The 17,326-nt window shown below is 44.0% G+C and overlaps 2 protein-coding genes across 2 annotated transcripts in view; both read left to right on the top strand.

Annotated features, from left to right (window-relative positions):
• The window catches only part of LOC306648499 (uncharacterized protein), a 54,225-nt gene that overhangs the window by 20,244 nt on the left and 16,655 nt on the right, over window positions 1–17,326 (top strand). The window contains 6 exon segments of the mRNA XM_079118694.1: window positions 915–1,157; window positions 6,754–6,844; window positions 6,932–7,081; window positions 7,682–7,842; window positions 8,752–8,928; window positions 9,678–9,819. Coding sequence (XP_078974820.1) covers window positions 915–1,157; window positions 6,754–6,844; window positions 6,932–7,081; window positions 7,682–7,842; window positions 8,752–8,928; window positions 9,678–9,819 — 964 coding nt within the window.
• Window positions 10,268–15,571, top strand: LOC306648360 (cytochrome P450 2B6-like). The gene is made up of 3 exons (XM_079118444.1): window positions 10,268–10,883; window positions 11,956–12,097; window positions 15,081–15,571. The coding sequence occupies exons 2-3, from the start codon at window positions 11,977–11,979 to the stop codon at window positions 15,338–15,340; spliced, it is 381 nt and encodes a 126-aa protein (XP_078974570.1). The 5' UTR covers window positions 10,268–10,883; window positions 11,956–11,976; the 3' UTR covers window positions 15,341–15,571.

Below are 17,326 nucleotides of genomic sequence, written 5' to 3'. Positions count from 1 at the left end.
TGGCTCATTCATTTCTTCATGCAGGACCCCAGCCATTTATTTTATGAAGTGGGTTTTTTTCCTTACTCCTTCTATCAACCATCTTCTCATTCTTCCTACATGTATCCATCCATCCATTTCCACATTTAACCACTTAATGATTCCTTCATGTATTCTTCCCTCATTTATCCCTCTACCCACCAATGCATTTATTCCTTTGTTTACTCATTCACGAATTGATCCGTTCACACAATGCCCATAAATGCAACTTGCATGTGATTATTGATTCATTGGGTTCATTGTTTTATTTGTCAAGGAATTGATTCTTAATTGATTGTTTAGTTGATCCATCTATTGATTGATAAGCTGAACAAACACATTCATTCATTGGTTTGTTCAATTCATTAATTGTCAGGTTTTTTTTTCACTCCGGAATTGATCTGTTGTTTTATCATGCATTCTTGTCTTCATCCAGTTGCTCTTGGATTAATCCATTGACTTAGTCCCCTGTGATATTTGTGAGAACGTGGCACAGAGTTTTCCTGTAATGCACACACACACACACATACACACACACACACACACACACACACACACTGGATCATTTTCTATTGATCCTTGAGGGTAAAGTTTTAACAAGTTCTTATTTTGGAGTTTTTAATAAAAAATTCCTTGTACGGTTGTGGTGGATATGGGGGTCTGAATGTGTGTGTGTGTGTGTGTGTGTGTGTGTGTGTGTGTTGGTGCACGCACATGCCTGAAGGGTTTCTGAACATATAGGAGACAATTTATTGAATTACTTGAATGTGAAAGGGTTGGAAATCCCATGCTGTTGTTCTCTCTCCTCCCATCACCCCAGCTGTCTTCTCTAAAGTGTATCAATGTTCTCAGCTTTTCCCATAGGATTTTCCCAGCTCACTGACCCCTGAAAACAGTGTCTCTGGGGAAATCTATGTGAAACGAGGCTCACAGATCCCCTTTTTGGTGCAGAAAGGGTCCAAAAAGATATTGAGCAGGTGACTGGCTCACACCGCCCACCAGCCCTAGAAGACCACTCCAGGATGCCATACACAGAGGTGGTCTTCCACGAGATTCAGAGATTCACTGAACTCATCCCCATTGGTGTGCCTCATGTGGTCACCAAGTACACTTATTTCCGAGGGTTCATCATCCCCAAGGTCAGTCCTGCAGGCTGCCCATCTCTGTGTGAGTGCCCTCTGTTCCCCCAGCCCACCATCTCAACCTCTTGTGGGCTTCTCCATAGTACCTCCGTGTTTTAACGTTTAGTTTGTTTTACCTATTTGTTTATTGTTTGTAGGTGAGACCCAGGAAATGGCAACGTTTAAAAAATATTTTTATTAGTGCATTAGAGCTGTAGATAACAGAGGGGTTCAGGATGAGATAATCACTCATGCATTGAGTATAAATTGCTCCATTCCAGTCCCCTGTGCTTCCCCTTACCCTCTTCTCCTCCGTCCACAGTTTCCACTCCTATATTCTAGTGGTCTTGCTTTAATTTTTTTTTTTACATTGGTGCTTTATAAATACACGTAAAGGTTCAAAGAGTATGGTATATTCACATATGTGCAGAGCATGATTTTGCCAATTTGATTCTGCAGTTCCTGCCTTTTCCAGTTCCTCCACCCTCCCCCTCAATCTCCTTCCTCCACTCCACTGATGTCCTCTCTGTTTTCATTGGACCCAACCCCCACTTATTTTCCTTATTCTGCTCTAGCTTCTGCATATAAGAGAACATTTAACCCTTGACTCTGTGTCTGTCTTATTTCACATAGTATGATGTTCTGCAGGTCCATTCATTTATTATCATATTACACAATTTCATTCTTCTTTATATCTCAGTAAAATTCCATTGTGTATATATACCACATTTTGTTCATCTGTTCATCTGTTGTTGGGCAGCTGGGTTGGTTCCGTAACATGGATATTGTGAACTGCCCTTCTATAATCACAGATGTGCCTGCATCACTATAGTATGTTGATTTTAGTTCTGTTGGATAAATAACAGAGTGGAATTACTTGGTCACATGGTGATTCCATTCCCAGTCTTTTGAGGAATCACCATATTGCTTTCCAAAATGGTTGCAGTAATTTTCAGTCCCACCACATTGTATGAGTATACACTCCCCACACATGCAGGCCAGCACTTATTATTACTTGTGTTCTTGATGACATGGCCTTTGATGTTTTAACCTTTCCTCAGAACACTGAAGTATACCCCATCCTGAACTCTGCTCTCCACGACCCCCGTTATTTGAAAAAACAGATGCCTTCAACCCCGACCACCTTCTGGATGCCCATGGGGCACTGAAGAAGAATGAAGCTTTTATTCCCTTCTCCATGGGTAAGCTGGACCTGGGATCCTTCTGAGACCCCAGGGGTAGGTCCTCTCCTCTCCTGCAGACAATGATAGGTGTTCGTTTGTGCAGCCCTTAGCACATTCCAGTTGGTTTACCTGCACTGTCCCATTCAATCTTCACTACAACCCCATGAGGCGACTTGAGAAGTGAGATGATGACCTAAGGCACATCTTGATAAGCAGGACGTTGGACAAGTGGTGGAAAATCTCTAGACGTGAGCAAAGTAACCATTAAAAAAGCAATAACTAAAAACTGATGCAAGGCTGGAGATAAAGCTCAGTTCAGAGTGCAGCCTGTCAAAAACAAGGCCATATATTCAATTCTGAGAACAGAAAAAAAAAAAAAAAGGAGAGGGGAAAAACAGCAAGTAAAAATTAATGCAGCACTGAGTCCAGGGGACAAAAGAGAATGCGTCCGACAAATCACATAAAGACACAGATCCTGCCCCAGGAAATTTATAGTCCTGTAGCTGAGATAGACATTCATCAGAGTGTCCCAAATAATAATCCAATTAAAAGATTTAATGCCTGCACTGAGCTAACCAGTGCCTGGCACAAAGGACACACCAACAGGGGCATGTATTGTCATTAATCAGGCATTGGGAGCACCAAGAAGGATATACTGAGTAATATTGGTGGGTAGGTGAGGAACAGGTCAGCTGAGAAACTGGTTCCAAGCAGAGGCCTGGTAGGCGAGTGTGGATCAACTCCAGGAAAGAAGGTTTCAGGTCGAGGCAACAGCAGGGCAGAGCCAGGTGGTCAATTAGAGGAAGTGTAGGTGTCCATTAAAGTGTAGGACACTCGGAATGGATTAGAAAGTGGCTGAGGGCCAGGAGCTCAGCTGGCTGGACCTCATATCCTGAAGTAGTGAAGTTTGAGAGAGTTCCACCCAGTAGCAGGGCACATGGTGTTACAGACAGAAAGGAACCTACAAGCAGAAACAGCTGGGTTGGTCCAGTTCCACGTGGCTGCCTTTGGACAGATCTGAGCAGAGTACAGCGTGCAATTTCCTGAAGCACAGTGCGGATTGGCTAAAGTGCAGGACTGGGATTGGGTGACGTGCAGGACGGGGATTGGCCGAAGGACAGTGCTGGGATTGGCTGAAGTTCAGCACTGGGAGTGGCTGAAGCGCAGGGCTGGGATTGGCTGAAGTAAAGGGCTGGGAGTGGTTGAAGCGCAAGGCTGGGAGTGACTGAGCCTCGGTTTTCTTTTCTAGGAATCTGCTCTCAGGTTCGGTTGCCATTTTCTTTTAATATTTAGGAAGGGTGCAGGTTACTCCTTGGGGTTTTAGCCAAATTTAACTTGAAGGTCACCCGAGGAAACCACAAGGTCTAGGGTCCTCATTTTTTGGGGGGAGGTAGGATGGCCCCAGGAACAAGTTCCCAAATATAAATCTCTTCTTTGACTCAAGTGGTGCCGACTTTGTGGATGCAGTCTTCAGTGTCCTCATTTTGTCTTCAGTGAGAGCTGGGAACACCTGGGGTAGTGGGTGAAAGTGAGATCCCTGCCCAATAGTCCTGTCCAGAGAGAGTTGTAGGGAAGTAAGGACTGAAACAAGTAAGCAACCGAGATATTATGGGGATGAGGCAGAGAGAGGGGACAGAGTCACCGATAGACACAAGGAGATCATGGCACAGAGGAGACAGTCTGTGAGAGACAGAGGGTGAACCTGAGACCACAGAGGAAGGGAGAGGGAGAGTGAGGGGGAGAGAAAAGAAAAGAGCAGAGCAGAGAAGAGAGGTGTGTGTGTTTGTGTGTGTGTGTGTGTGTGTGCGTGTGTGTGTGTGTGTGAGAGAGAGAGAGAGAGGAGAGAAGAAAAAGAAGGAGGAGGAGGAGAAGGAGAAGGAGGTTAGAGTGGTTTCTTCAGAGGGAGATGAAAAATATGATAGGGTCATAGAGGTATAAATAGATAGATGAGAGAGAGGTGGAATAGAGAAGGAATTTAGATGGAAGAAAGTAAAAAGAGAAGCATATATAAGAATGAACATGAAACAGTGCCTGTTCTGTATGTTTAATGCCCAGGATAGACGTTGCCTGGACAGAAAGAGGAAGTGAGCCAGCAGAATGTGAGAGTCAAGGAGATGTCAGAAGGTGTCCAAAGAGAAGGACAGTCCTAGGATGGGGAGGGTGTGTGAGTGGGAGATAAAAGGCATTAGCCAGTCCTGGAAAAATGTGGGTCACAGAACCAGTTCCAGAAGAACCAGCCCAGACACCGGCCCTGAGTACTTCTATGTTCCCGTGTCCTGTCATCAGGAAATGCCAAGAGGACATGGGCCCCTTGGCCAGATACATCCCTGCAGCCACATGTTTGCAGTGGCTGGAAAGGTGCAGGGGATGCCTGGAATCCCACCCTCCACTGGCCTACCCAGGGCTGTCAGTTTGCAGATGAGGAAGTATTGCAGCACCCGGAAGCGCTGTGTCCCGGCCTGACTTCAGGCAGTCTCTCTCCTCCTTCCCCTATAAACCTGTTGTCTGTAAACAACATGGGTTTTTCACACACCTCCGTGAATCCAGGGGAAGCATAGAAAACCTGCTCATGGGCCCTGGTCCCACTCACAACTTTCATGAATAATTTTTTGAAAGATTCTCAAAGCTGGTGGTTTTCAGGTTAAACCAGAAGACAACTCAGAGACAGACAGAACACAGTGACAGAAACACACCGAGCCATGTTCTCAGAAGCAAAAACAGAACCATAGCTAGTACTCTAGGATACTTAACAGGAGCCATGTGTTAAAGAGTGTCTACAATGACTAACTTTACCCTCATAGTAGCCTGTATGATGGTAGTATTCTCATATGAAAAATGAAGAACACTAAAAATGTTCAGAAACATGTGCTCACTTGACCTACACACTCTGACACACTCACGCACAGCTGCATCCTTATCTCCTATGGAGCCACTGAACCATTGGTGATGAAACAAAAACTACATTTTCTTTCCAAACCAATGAACATGGAACAAGGTGTGCACCTGGTGTCAGATTTGGGACTCCCTGGGATTCCATGCTGAATATCAGATTAAAGGTTAAGCCTGTGATGATCCACTGCAGTGCACAGGTGCCTGTGTTTTGGGGTGTGGTGGGCAAGCACATGCACTGGCCCCGTGTCCACATGTGACCCTCTGTGCCCACAGGGAAGCGCATTTGTCTTGGGGAAGGCATCGCTCACAACGAACTGTTCCTTTTCTTCACCATCATCCTCCAGAACTTCTCTGTGGCCAGTCCCGTGGCTCCCGAGGACATCGATCTCACTCCCAGGGGGAGATAGGTGTGGGCAGAGGACACCCAACATAGCAGATCCACTTCCTTCCTCACTGAATGGGCTGAGGGAAGAGGGCCAAAGGATTCCAGGGTCATTGTTTCTACCTTTGTAGAGAACGACCCCCATGGCCTCCACATCTTCCTGCCTGAGAACCAGCAGCCTCCCTGTCCTCGTTTGCATCAACAGGGGAAAGTCCCCTGTGTAGTCCTACTTCCTTCCCTCACGCTGTAGCTCTTCCAAGCTCTCAGGCATTCTCCTTTCCTCTATTAATAGAATTGCAGAAGTCATAAGCAAGCTTGAAGATAATCAAGCCCCTTCCAATGTGTGTATATAGTCACTGGGGGCAAACGGGGAAGCTGGGCTCTAGGTCCTTCTTAACTTCTGCCTCCCAGGCACAGCTCATGCTGAATAAATTATCCCTTGTCCAAAATAAGTATGGTTCCATTTGTCCACTGCATGTGCTCCATCATCTGTGGTGAAGGACTTTGCCTAAGACTGCTCTTAACTGCTCCCCCAGCAGCACCCTGTGGTGGGTGAGGTGACCACGCCCATTTTACAGAACAGTAAGAGAGAGTGGGTGCGAGTGTCCTCTCTGAGGTCACAGAACCCAATTCTCCCCGTTTCCTCTTTCATATATTTATAATATATATATAATATATCCATATATATTATATACACTATATATATATATGTAGAGAGAGATAAATCAGCATAACCCAAACTTGGCCATTATAGAGTATAGAATTTATTTCATTCCCAAAAGTGTATGAGTATTACCATCTTGTTCCTGTTGTTCATGTCACTGTCCCCAATACCCCTGTTACATTGAACAGTCTCTCCTCAGTCTCGTTCGCACAGGCCCTGCAAACACCAACCTCGTTGCTGCTTCCATGGACCTGCCTGGCTGGCCCTCTCACATAAAGGAAGTGTCCAACTGTGATCGCGTGTGTCTGACTCTGTTCTTCACACAGCACTTCGAGGTCCCCACACTGCAGACTTGGTCACGCCTGCTGTGGTCCTCCCTGCTCCTGTTCCCAGTTACCTCTCCCTGTGGATTCTCTCTAGGAAAGCACTTCCTCAGCCCATGTGCACTGAGCAGCATGGTTCCACAGTGGCACCTTGGGTCTGGTTCCAAAGGAGGCCATGAGGGAGGCTCTGGTGGATCAAACTGAGACCCTTTCTGGCCGAGGACTCATTGCCATTACTGACTCCATCTTCCAGGGAACTGGTGAGTGGGAGACATGAGGGGAGGGGACTGGAGGGACCTGGGAATGCATGAGTCCTCCTAAATTTACTTCTGTGTCCCACCAACCAGCTGTGAGTTTTGCCAGTGGAAAGTCTTGGAAAGTCCTCCAGCGGTTCTGTCTGACCACCATGAAGGTCTTTGGGATGGGAAAGCAAAGTATTGAGGAGAGAATCAAGGAGGAGGCTCAGAATCTGGTGGAGGAGCTGCGGACATCCCAGGGTGAGCACTAGGGGGCTCCACAAGACTCAGAGACAGGGACAGGGAAATGCAGAGACAGATTCAGGGAGGGAGAAGAGTGGGAGAATGAGTACAGAGAAGGAGAAGAGATGGAGGAGGAAGGGAGAGAGACGGCAAGAGAGAAAAGTTCAGGATACAAACCAAGATCTAGTCATAGAAATTTCAAGGAAAAGATTCAAATGAAGGAGTCAAGGCTATAAGTAGAAGTGGAAGAGACATAAAATATTAGTGGGCAATGGAGAGAAGGATATGAAATGCAGGGAGAGAAAGAGAACTGACACAGTCTCAGACAACAAATCAGAGAGAAGAAAGACAGAGAGACACAGACGTAGAAAGAAACTCAGACCAAGAGAAACACCAAAAAAATAATAATAAAAGAAAAATAAAATAAATAAAAGACACAGAGGGGGAGATGTGCAGAAAGAACAGCTTAGACTCAAAGGCCAAGGAATAGATGGACCATTCAGGATACAGAGAAAGCAACCTCAGAGTGAATATAGTGCCAGCTAGGTCAGAGTCACCCAGAAGGACAGTGCAATGCAGGGGACATCCAGACCTCCATGATAGACCTCTCATCTCCAGGGACCTATCTGGACCCCACCCTCCTCTTTCACTCCGTCACGGCCAACATCATCTGCTCCATTATCTTTGGTGAACGCTTTAATTACCAGGACCCCAAATTCCTACGTCTGCTAAGTTTACTGAACCAAACCTTCACCATCCTCAGCTCCTTCTACAGCCAGGTGAGGCCAAAGATTCCAGGATGGGCCAGGGATCTGGGTGGGCAGACCCTGGGATGGGAGCAGATTCTCCCTGTCCAGAGCTCAGGAGCAAGAAAGTGAGGTGGGTTCAGATATTGGAAGGGGAGGAGCTTATTTTAATCTCTCCTTTCTTCTGAGTAACACGCCCACAAGGCACCTGCTAGTGTCCATGGTGCCTTTTTATTGAAAATTAGAAAATGGCATCCCTTCCTCTAGGAAAAATGCTCTTTAAGTTCATTCACTATTTTACAACCCAGGAAGCTCTGCCCTGGTGGCGTTACAAATCCTGGCTATTGGCACACAGGCAGGTTCCCTTTACCTGCTCACACACTCTCCTGTTCCTGGTCTTTGAGGTACACAAGACACCAGCCCTGCACACACTTCATCTCCTACACTCTCCAGGTAAGGGAAGAGTTAGTTTGGGGATAGGAATTAGGACTGCAAAAATCATGGATAGTGAGAGATCTCAACTACATGGGAGGCTGAGGCAGGAGGATTATAAGTTTGAGCTCAGTCTCAGTAATTGAGGGACACTCTGTCTCAAAATAAAAAATAAAAAGACCTGGGGTTGTAGCTCAATGGTAAAGTGCTTCTGAGTTCACCCTCCAGTATAAATCCCCCCAACACACACACACACACACACATACACACACACACACACACACAGAGTGGTTTGGACAGGTAGGAGCCATGCTTGTGGCACTGTGTGCATGCCCACATGCATGTAGTGTGTATGATGTGCCCACACGTGCTCACCTGGAAAGCACAGTCACCTTTTCTACCAGCTTGGCTTTAGATGTCACAGTGTTGTGCAGGGCACAACTTCAAGGCTGCCAGTGCATGCCCAGGGTCTCAGCACCAGGTTCTGGGATCTTCCTGTCTTGTCCTTAGGTGTTTGAACTCCTCTCGGGAATCCTGAAACATTTCCCTGGCCCTCATACTCATCTGTGCAGAATCATTCAAGAACTGAAAGATTTTATCACTGAGAACATTGAGAGGCACGAAGAAACCCTGGACCCCAGTGCTCCCCGGGACTTCATTGATTCCTTCCTTCTCCGCATGAACAAGGCAAGGCAAGCTGGGATTGGGGTTGGGTGGGAACAAGAGTGCGGGCCATCCTACTGACACTCAGCTGGTAGTCGGTGTGTTAAGTATGGGACACTTTTTACAGTTGGTGATCCAGCCACTGGCACAACCTCCAGGCCTCCACCTGGCTCTTCCTCAGCCTCCCCAGCAATGCCTTCTAAGACTTAGGAACTGAAGAGTTATCACTGGGCTCAATACCCTGCTCCCTCCCACTTCCTCTCATTCTGATTGATCAGAGGCCCCCTTACGGTGTTCTTATTGGTCCCGGTTTATGTCTGTTCTCACTGGTCTGGAAAATGCCATACAACATATTAAATAGTTTCCTCATGATGTCTGAATAGACAGCTGCAGTGGCCAATCAGGAAGCAAAGATAACCAAGAACCAAGATGGTGATCACAAAGCTGGAAAAATAATTAAGGAATAGTGTTTACTGAGTGTTTAAAATCATAATATTAAACAACGCCATGTGATGAAGTGAGGCACAGAGAGGTTATGTTCTTGCCTCACAACACAATGTTGGGAAATGGCAGGACCTGAGTTTGAACCCAGGAATTCTGGCTCCAGGACCTATGCTATTGCTACTCTGTAGACCTTGAATAGCGGGAAGAGGAAATAAGGAAGTGGAAAACTGGTATAGGATAATCTGGGGATAGGTGGGTAGAAAAGAAGAGCCTGAAACTGGAAATTTTTGCAAGGAGAGATGTTAAGGATTGTCAACCTTCACCCACAGGAACGATTTGTTCCCGAGAGTGAGTTCCACCATAAAAACCTCGTCCACACGGTGCTCTCACTGTTCTTTGCTGGAACAGAGACCTCCAGCACCACCCTCCGCTATGCGCTCTTATTGCTGCTGAAGCACCCGGAAGTCTTGGGTGAGCAGGTCCTGTATGTGTGTTGGGGGCAGGGGCGGCTTCACTGTGGTGGAAGGTGGTTGGTTAATGGGTAAAAACAGACTTTGGTTCTGATGAGTCAGGAAAAAGGAAAAATCCACCCCAGCACAAATGTACTAATTATAATAAATTGTAGCAGCCGAAAGCAATTTGAGTTTGAGGAGGTACTTCACAGTTGACAAAATATTTTCATTCAAATGTAGTTCAGAAGTTACTTTTGAGCTTTATGGCATGTTTTCAATTTGTTAATGAGGTTTACAAAGCATCACAGGTCACAAAGCAATACCTTTCTACAAAGCATTTTGCAGTCTGCAAAATCACATGGCTTGTGATAGAAAACCTTGAGGTTCACAAGCAACTTAACAATTGGGAGTATATTTTTGATTTGTGATGAATTTAAAAGTTTTTTGATGCTTGTGCTGATGGTCTATAGAGCAAACTTGGAGAAACTTTCATCTCATCAAAACAGCTTCCACAGAAAGGGAAAGTGACTCATTTCAGATTGCATAACAAGCCAATGAGAGAAAAGGACACGACATTATTTCCAGTCAGAACGCATTCTCAGTAAAAGAAGGGAAAAAAAAGGAGGGTTTGACCTTAAGTGTTGAATTAATTTCCACTCAACCATCTTTACCAAGTGAACTTGTCTCATAATTAGAGTGGAAGAATTAGACAGCACTTCTCCCTGAAGAAGGCGTTGACTTTCTCCTGATGGTTTCATTGAGAAGGAGTGATAATACCTTAATGAAGAGTTCTTAAGCCTCTTCCCCCAGCCTGCAGGCCACTCTTCAAATGCCTTTGTTGAGCCCCCTTGTTACCGTCACTGTTGTGACTCCTCCCAAATCCTCTCCATCTCAGAGGAAGTCCAGGCAGAGATTGACAGGGTCATCGGCAGCAAGCGTCTCCCAGCCCTTGAAGATAGAGCAAAAATGCCTTACACGGATGCGGTCATCCATGAGATTCAGAGATACAGTGACCTAACCCCAATCGGTATCCCACACTCCGTCATTCAGGACACCAACTCCTGAGGGTATCATCTCCCTCAGGTGAGATCTTCAGGGCCACAGAATCATGGATGGAGGGTGCCAGCTTATGATCCTTGTGTAGCCATGATAGTTCATGTCTCTGGTCACTGGGCTATATGGAAGATTTTTATTTTCTTATTTTTTGTGGGGTGAAGGAGATTTTGGAAATAGAAAAGTCCTCCCCTTTCCATTCTTTCTTTCTTTCTTTTTACTTTTATTAGATGTTAGAGTTACTTTTGCTGAAGAAAATAGCATATACTTATTAAACTTGTTCTATGGTGGAGCTGTCTTTCCTGTCCTCATCTTCCTCAACATCCTCTTTCATGAGAAGGTACTGACAGTTTTTCATTTTTGTTTCCATATTTCCTTTAAGCTCATATAATCATACACCTGATAGACATGTATATGAAGTTCATGTCATGCTATATCTTATTTTGCACCTGTGTGGACAGTGTGGTATATCTCCTTTCATGCTCACACTTATGTTCATGCAAACATGTTTTGCTTGTTTTTTCTTTTATTTTATGGGTCTGTGTGACTTCCTTTTTATAATTTAATAGTTGCACATCTTTAGATCAGTGCCTGTGGTTCTAACTCTTACTATTCTACCATGGTGTCCTGAGTCATTCCTGAGTTGGATGTATTTATTTATTTTCATGCAATGCTGAGACTCGAACCCATATGCAAGGCAAGTGCTCTGCCACTGAGCTACAGCCCCAGCCCAAGTTGGATGTATTTAGAGATGATGTTCACAATATCAAACCACCCTAATCACCAACACATTGGATTAGATTCTGGCCCTAGTGATGGCATGGAGGTCTCTGTTGAGCCAGATGGGAACATGCGGTTGATGGATCATAAGGAAGTCCAAAGGGTGTTAGGGGAAGAGGGATCAGGGTGGTTGGTAGGGGTATGCAGAAGGCCCAGGATATAACTATTAATGAAACAGGGCAAAATTATTTTCATAATTTAGCTTCCAACTGCAGAGCCTTATCATGGGTAAAGTTTGTTGTCAACTGCGGATATAATGGAATTGATTCAGTCACACCTTACTAATGGCCATATGGATCTCTTGAATTTGATACCCTCTCAGAACACTACTGTGTACCCCGTCATGAGCTCTGTCCTCCATGACCCACGCCACTTTGAGAAGCCAGACACCTTCTACCCTGGACACTTTTTGGATGCCAAGGGAAACTTTAGGAAACGGGAAGCCTTTATTCCTTTCTCCATGGGTGAGTTGCTCCCTTCTCACTTTTGAGACAGTTCTGTGTGATTTTCTTCCTTTGTTCACATCAAACACTGGGTGGAAAAGATGAGGATTCTGAAGGGAGATGGAAGAGAAAGATGGAGACTAAGTTGGTGGTGGAGATAAAAGTAAAAAACCAAGGCACATGCACATGCATAAGCACAGGAAAACCAAACAAATGAATGACCTGTGATGGAGCACCTTTTGTACGCCAAGAATTGGGGAAGGCATTTTCATTTTTTTGTTACAATAAACAACTATTATTAACTATTATTTTTTCCAGAAAGTAGTTAAGTTAAAGATGTAGACCACCTGTGATTCACCAACAAAATCATATTTTTGGTATTACAGAGGGTGTCCTTCCAAATTTTTAATTACATGTGTTCACACATATGAAGTTAGCTGATAGATAGCTAATAGCTAGCTAGCTAGGTAATAGGTAGGAAAGTGAAAGAAAGATTTAAAGAGAAGAAAAGAAAAGAGGTGGAAAAGATGTAAAGTGAAAGAAAATATATCAAGCTGTTTTTTGTTAGTCAGTTGTTGAAATCTACACCCAAACCAAAGTGAGGGCCCCAGGAATTTAGGCCACAAAATTTAAGGAGTGCTCATGTTTAGTCATGTGAAGGTCCCTTTTCAATGATTTATCTAATAATTAAACTTTTAGCAACTGATTTGAAACGTATCATATACTAAAACTTTAAATTCCCTTAAGTCTACTTCTGCTTTATGGATGTTAGTCCATATCCATGCCAATCCTTGCCCTGTCTGTCTTTTCTAACTATACCATCTGTCTATTCCATGCCAATCATCAGGCTTTATAATATGTTTTTATATTTCACAGGAGTTAATCCTCCTCCATCACTCTGATTTTTCAGACTCCTATGGCTCTTCTAACTTATTTTTTTCTTTCAACTACACTCTGGTATTATTTTGTCAAGGTCCTCCTCCCTCCTCGCCCCTTCCAAAACCCATAGTGATTTTGTTAGAATTAATATAAATTTGTAGATGAATCAGGAAGCCTTTGGAATTTGGAAATGTCACATTATAAAATATACTAGATGAAACAGTGTGAGTCCCCATTCAGTCAGCTGTTATGTCACTTAGTATATCAGTTGTACTTGTTCTGTGTTTTAAATCTGAGTTTTTCACATTTCTTTCTAAATTTATTCTTGCATTTCAACCTCTAGGGGAGGTTTTTGCTACTGTTCTTAGAACCTCTTCTCATGGTATTTTAAACTGCTTTAATTAGAATATCTGAAAGCCACTGATTTTTATGTATTTCTGCTATTATGAGGCAGTTTCCTGATACATTTATCACTAACAGCTTTTCATAGGTTCTCTTGGGCTTTCCAGATAGTTGATCATAGATAGCATCTGCAACTGATATTTTGACCTAATCCTTTCTTACATTAAATCCATATTTTGTTTTTTCCCTCACATCATGGACTTGCACTTGTCTGATTCCTAACTTTAAGCAATAAATAAATAAATGAATAAATAAATAAAAATCAGTTTTCTCTTTTAAGCTACTGCTGACCGTGGTCTTTTTCAGACATTTTATGGCTAGTCTAGCACATATTTATCTCAGTTTTAAATCAAATTAAGGAAAAGACTCCTTCTGTTCCAGTTTTCCAAAAGTTTTTTTTTTTTTTTTTTTTTTTTTTTTAGCTTTGAATCAGGATTTGGTCTTGAGTATTCTCAAGTCTATTCTCAGCTCCTGACAAGATGATCAAACATTTTTCTTTGATTGATTATAAACATAGATGTGATAGAGTTGAATCATATGTTCCTCTGTAAAGGTGGAATCCTAGAGGCTCAGTAGATCCGGGGCCTGCCCAAGGTCCCATGGGAGGCCGGGGCGGTGTCAGTCAGAGGAGCTACTGTAATCAACAACCCCAACGGCTCCACAGCTCAAGGCCAAAAAGTTAATTTCAGGCTTACTGTTGTACCGACATCCCAACCAGGGGTCTGGACTCAAAATAACGTAGAGACTGGAGCCATTGGGGACTTGATCCTGCCGAGTGCAGAAGCAAGGAAGAAATCACGAAACACATCAATTTATCCCACACTTTACTGGCCAAAGCAAGTCCATGCAAGTCCAAGCAAGTCCGTGACAGAGATGGTCAGATTCCTGAAGGATTATACAGAGCTGAGAGGCAGCTCTCCAGGTTCCCTCCCTGTGCCCTGTACAGCACACAATTGATGCTCACCCGTGGGTATACCACGAGGACCCAAGTCTGGGTTGTACACTAGGAGATCATGAGGGCTCCATCCAGGGGGACACTTCTGCAGTGTTTGATTCCACCTTGGGATATGAGTGCAGGATCTGAGAGTGAGGGTGTCGGGGCCAGGGTGCACAAGTGCCAACTGAGATGCTTAATAAGCATGACATGGCCGCCTGCCAATCAGAACTGTTACCACTGGTGTGCTGGCACAGGGTCTGGGAGGCTTACTGGGTTAGTTGCTGACTGGGGGTGGGCCTTAGGACAAGGGGGAGGGGCCATGGTGAGCCACACCCGAAGCTTCGAGCAGTAACTGTATATCATTTAGAAGTAGTTCGGTATTCTAACAGCCAGTACAGATCTGCAAACAACCCACTGAACGTCAGCCTAGGAGGGAAACTTGCAGGTCTCAGCTCACCTATGCTCTCTTGCTGCTTTGCATAGGATACATTAAGGAGGTTCTTCCATGATCTTCATAAAGCTTAGTTGATAATATATTTAATCAGAGACATACAGAGAAAGGGATTGTGAAAGAGGCAATGACAAGGGACCAGGAGATTCAGATGAGATGGTACCGGGCAGTCGTGATGAAGTGGAACAGACAGGGATTGTGTACTCAGATTATTTGCATGGAGGACAAGAATATGAGCAGAAGTGCTTCATGTGTAAATGTATACAAATGAGCATGCAAATGTCCAGGAGGAATGGGCGCGGCAACTGGGTGCTTTCCTTCTCTTATGCCCCCAGGAAAACGCATCTGTCTGGGCGAGAGCCTGGCCCGCTCCGAGCTCTTCCTCTTTTTGACCTCCATGCTGCAGAGCTTCTCCTTGGGCTGTCCCAAGGCCCCAGAAGACATCGACCTCACTCCACTGGTGAATGGGCTGGGCAAGTTGCCCCCTGTGTTCCAACTCTGCTTCCTGCCCCGCCATACAGAGAAAGAAGAGATGCAAATTTCTTCAGGATCCTTCCATGTGACCCCCACCTCTGAAAAGATTGAGGCCACTTGAGCTCCTCCTTGTTCCCTCTCTGCTGTGGAAAGTGAGTTCTGTAGTCTGTCCTCCATCCAGCATGCTGTGGTCTCCATTTACCTCCGAATAGCCTTGAAAGTTGACCAAGAGAAAAGGATCAAGTAACACCCTCAAGAGCTTAGTGCCACCACCCCTCTTTTTCTTCTGCCACAAAACTAATACAGTCCTTGATCGATCTGCTTCTTCAGTCTGAATCCGCAAATAAAGAAAATTTGCAACTCCATCTTGAGCTGACTTTTTATAAAAATAAGTATGAGGAAGAAGTACACATTAGCTCTTGTAAGCATTGGAGATTCTGGGATTCCTTGTTACTGTAGCATAACGTGGCAAAACTAGCTGATAGAATATTGCTGCAGGTGATACAGGGAAAGAAAAAAGAAGAACCTGTGGCAGCGATCATCTCTTGGGAATGAGTCTCAATTCTTATCTCTCTTTGTATTTTCCATGTACCTCCCCACCAGTTCTTTTATTTTTCTTTTTTTTATTTTAATTTATTTTTATTGTAAACAAATGGGATACATGTTGTTTTTGATTGTACACGGAGTAACAGCATACCATTTGTGTACTTGTACATTTACCTAGGGTAATGATGTTGATTCATTCTGTTATTTTTCCTCCCCCCCCACCCCTCCCACCCCTCTTTTCCCTGGACACAATCCCTCCTTCCTCCATTCTTGCCCCCCTCCCACTGCATATTATGTGTCATCATCTGCTTATCAGTGAGATCATTCACCTTTTGGATTTTTGAGATTGGCTTATCTCACTTAGCATGATATTCTCCAATTTCATTCATTTGCCTACAAATGAATGAATGAATGAATGGCTATTGTGAATTGAGCAGCTATGAACATTGATGTGGCTGTGTCTCTGTAGTGTGCTGATTTTAAGTCCTTTGGGTATAGGCCAAGGAGTGGGATAGCTGGGTCAAATGGTGGGTCCATTCCAAGTTTTCTAAGGAATCTCTACACTGCTTTCCAGAGTGGCTGCACTAATTTGCAGTCCCACCAGCAATGTATGAGTGTACCTTTTTCCCCACATCCTCTCCAACACCTATTGTTGCTTGTATTCTTGATAATCGCCATTCTAACTGGGGTGAGATGGTTCTTAGGGTAGTTTTGATTTGCATTTCTCTTATTACTAAAGATGGTGAACATTTTTTCATATGTTTGCTGATTGATTGTAGTACTTTTTCTGTAAAGCATGTGTTCATATCCTTAGCCCATTTGTTAATTGGGTATTTGTATTCTTCGTGTAGAGTTTTTTGAGTTCTTCATATATTCTGGAAATTAGTGCTCTATCTGAAGTATGAGTGGCAAAGATATTCTCCCACTCTGTAGGCTCTCTTTGCATTGCTGATAGTTTCCTTTGCTTAGAGACAGCTATTTAGTTTGAATCTATCCCAGTTATTGATTCTTGCTTTTATTTCTTGTGCTATGGGATTCCTGTTACGGATAAGTCTGATCCTAAGCCAACAAGGTGAAGATTTGGACCTACTTTTTCTTCCATAATATGCAGGGTCTCTGGTCTGATTTCAAGGTCCTTGATCCATTGTGAGTTGAGTTTTGTGCAGGGTGAGAGATACGAGTTAGTTTCATTCTGTTGCATATGTATTTCCAGTTTTCCCAGCACCATTTGTTGAAGAGGCTATCTTTTCTCCATTGCATATTTTTGGCACCTTTGTCTAGTTTGAGAAAATTGTATTTATTTGGGTTTGTGTCCACGTCCTCTATTCTGTACCATTGATCTACCTGTCTATTTTGGTGCCAATACCAAGCTGTTTTTGTTACTATTGCTTTGTAGTAGACTTTAAGTTCTGGTATTGTGATACCCACTGATTCATTCTTCCTGGTAAGGATTATTTTAGCTAGTCTGGGTTTCTTAATCTTCCAGATGAATATCACGATTGCTTGCTCTATTTCTGTGAGGTCTGTCATTGGGATTTTAATTGGAAGTGCATTGAATCTG

Source organism: Sciurus vulgaris, assembly GCF_902686455.1.
Source record: "Sciurus vulgaris genome assembly, chromosome: 17".
Lineage (NCBI taxonomy): Eukaryota > Metazoa > Chordata > Mammalia > Rodentia > Sciuridae > Sciurus > Sciurus vulgaris.
This window is presented reverse-complemented; position numbering and strand designations above follow the sequence as displayed.

Coding starts and splice junctions, on each gene's coding strand:
- LOC306648360 (XM_079118444.1), top strand. CDS start 11,977: ATGAGCTCTGTCCTCCATGACCCACGCCACTTTGAGAAGCCAGACACC. Junction 12,098..15,080: donor CTTTATTCCTTTCTCCATGG/GTGAGTTGCTCC, acceptor TTATGCCCCCAG/GAAAACGCATCTGTCTGGGC.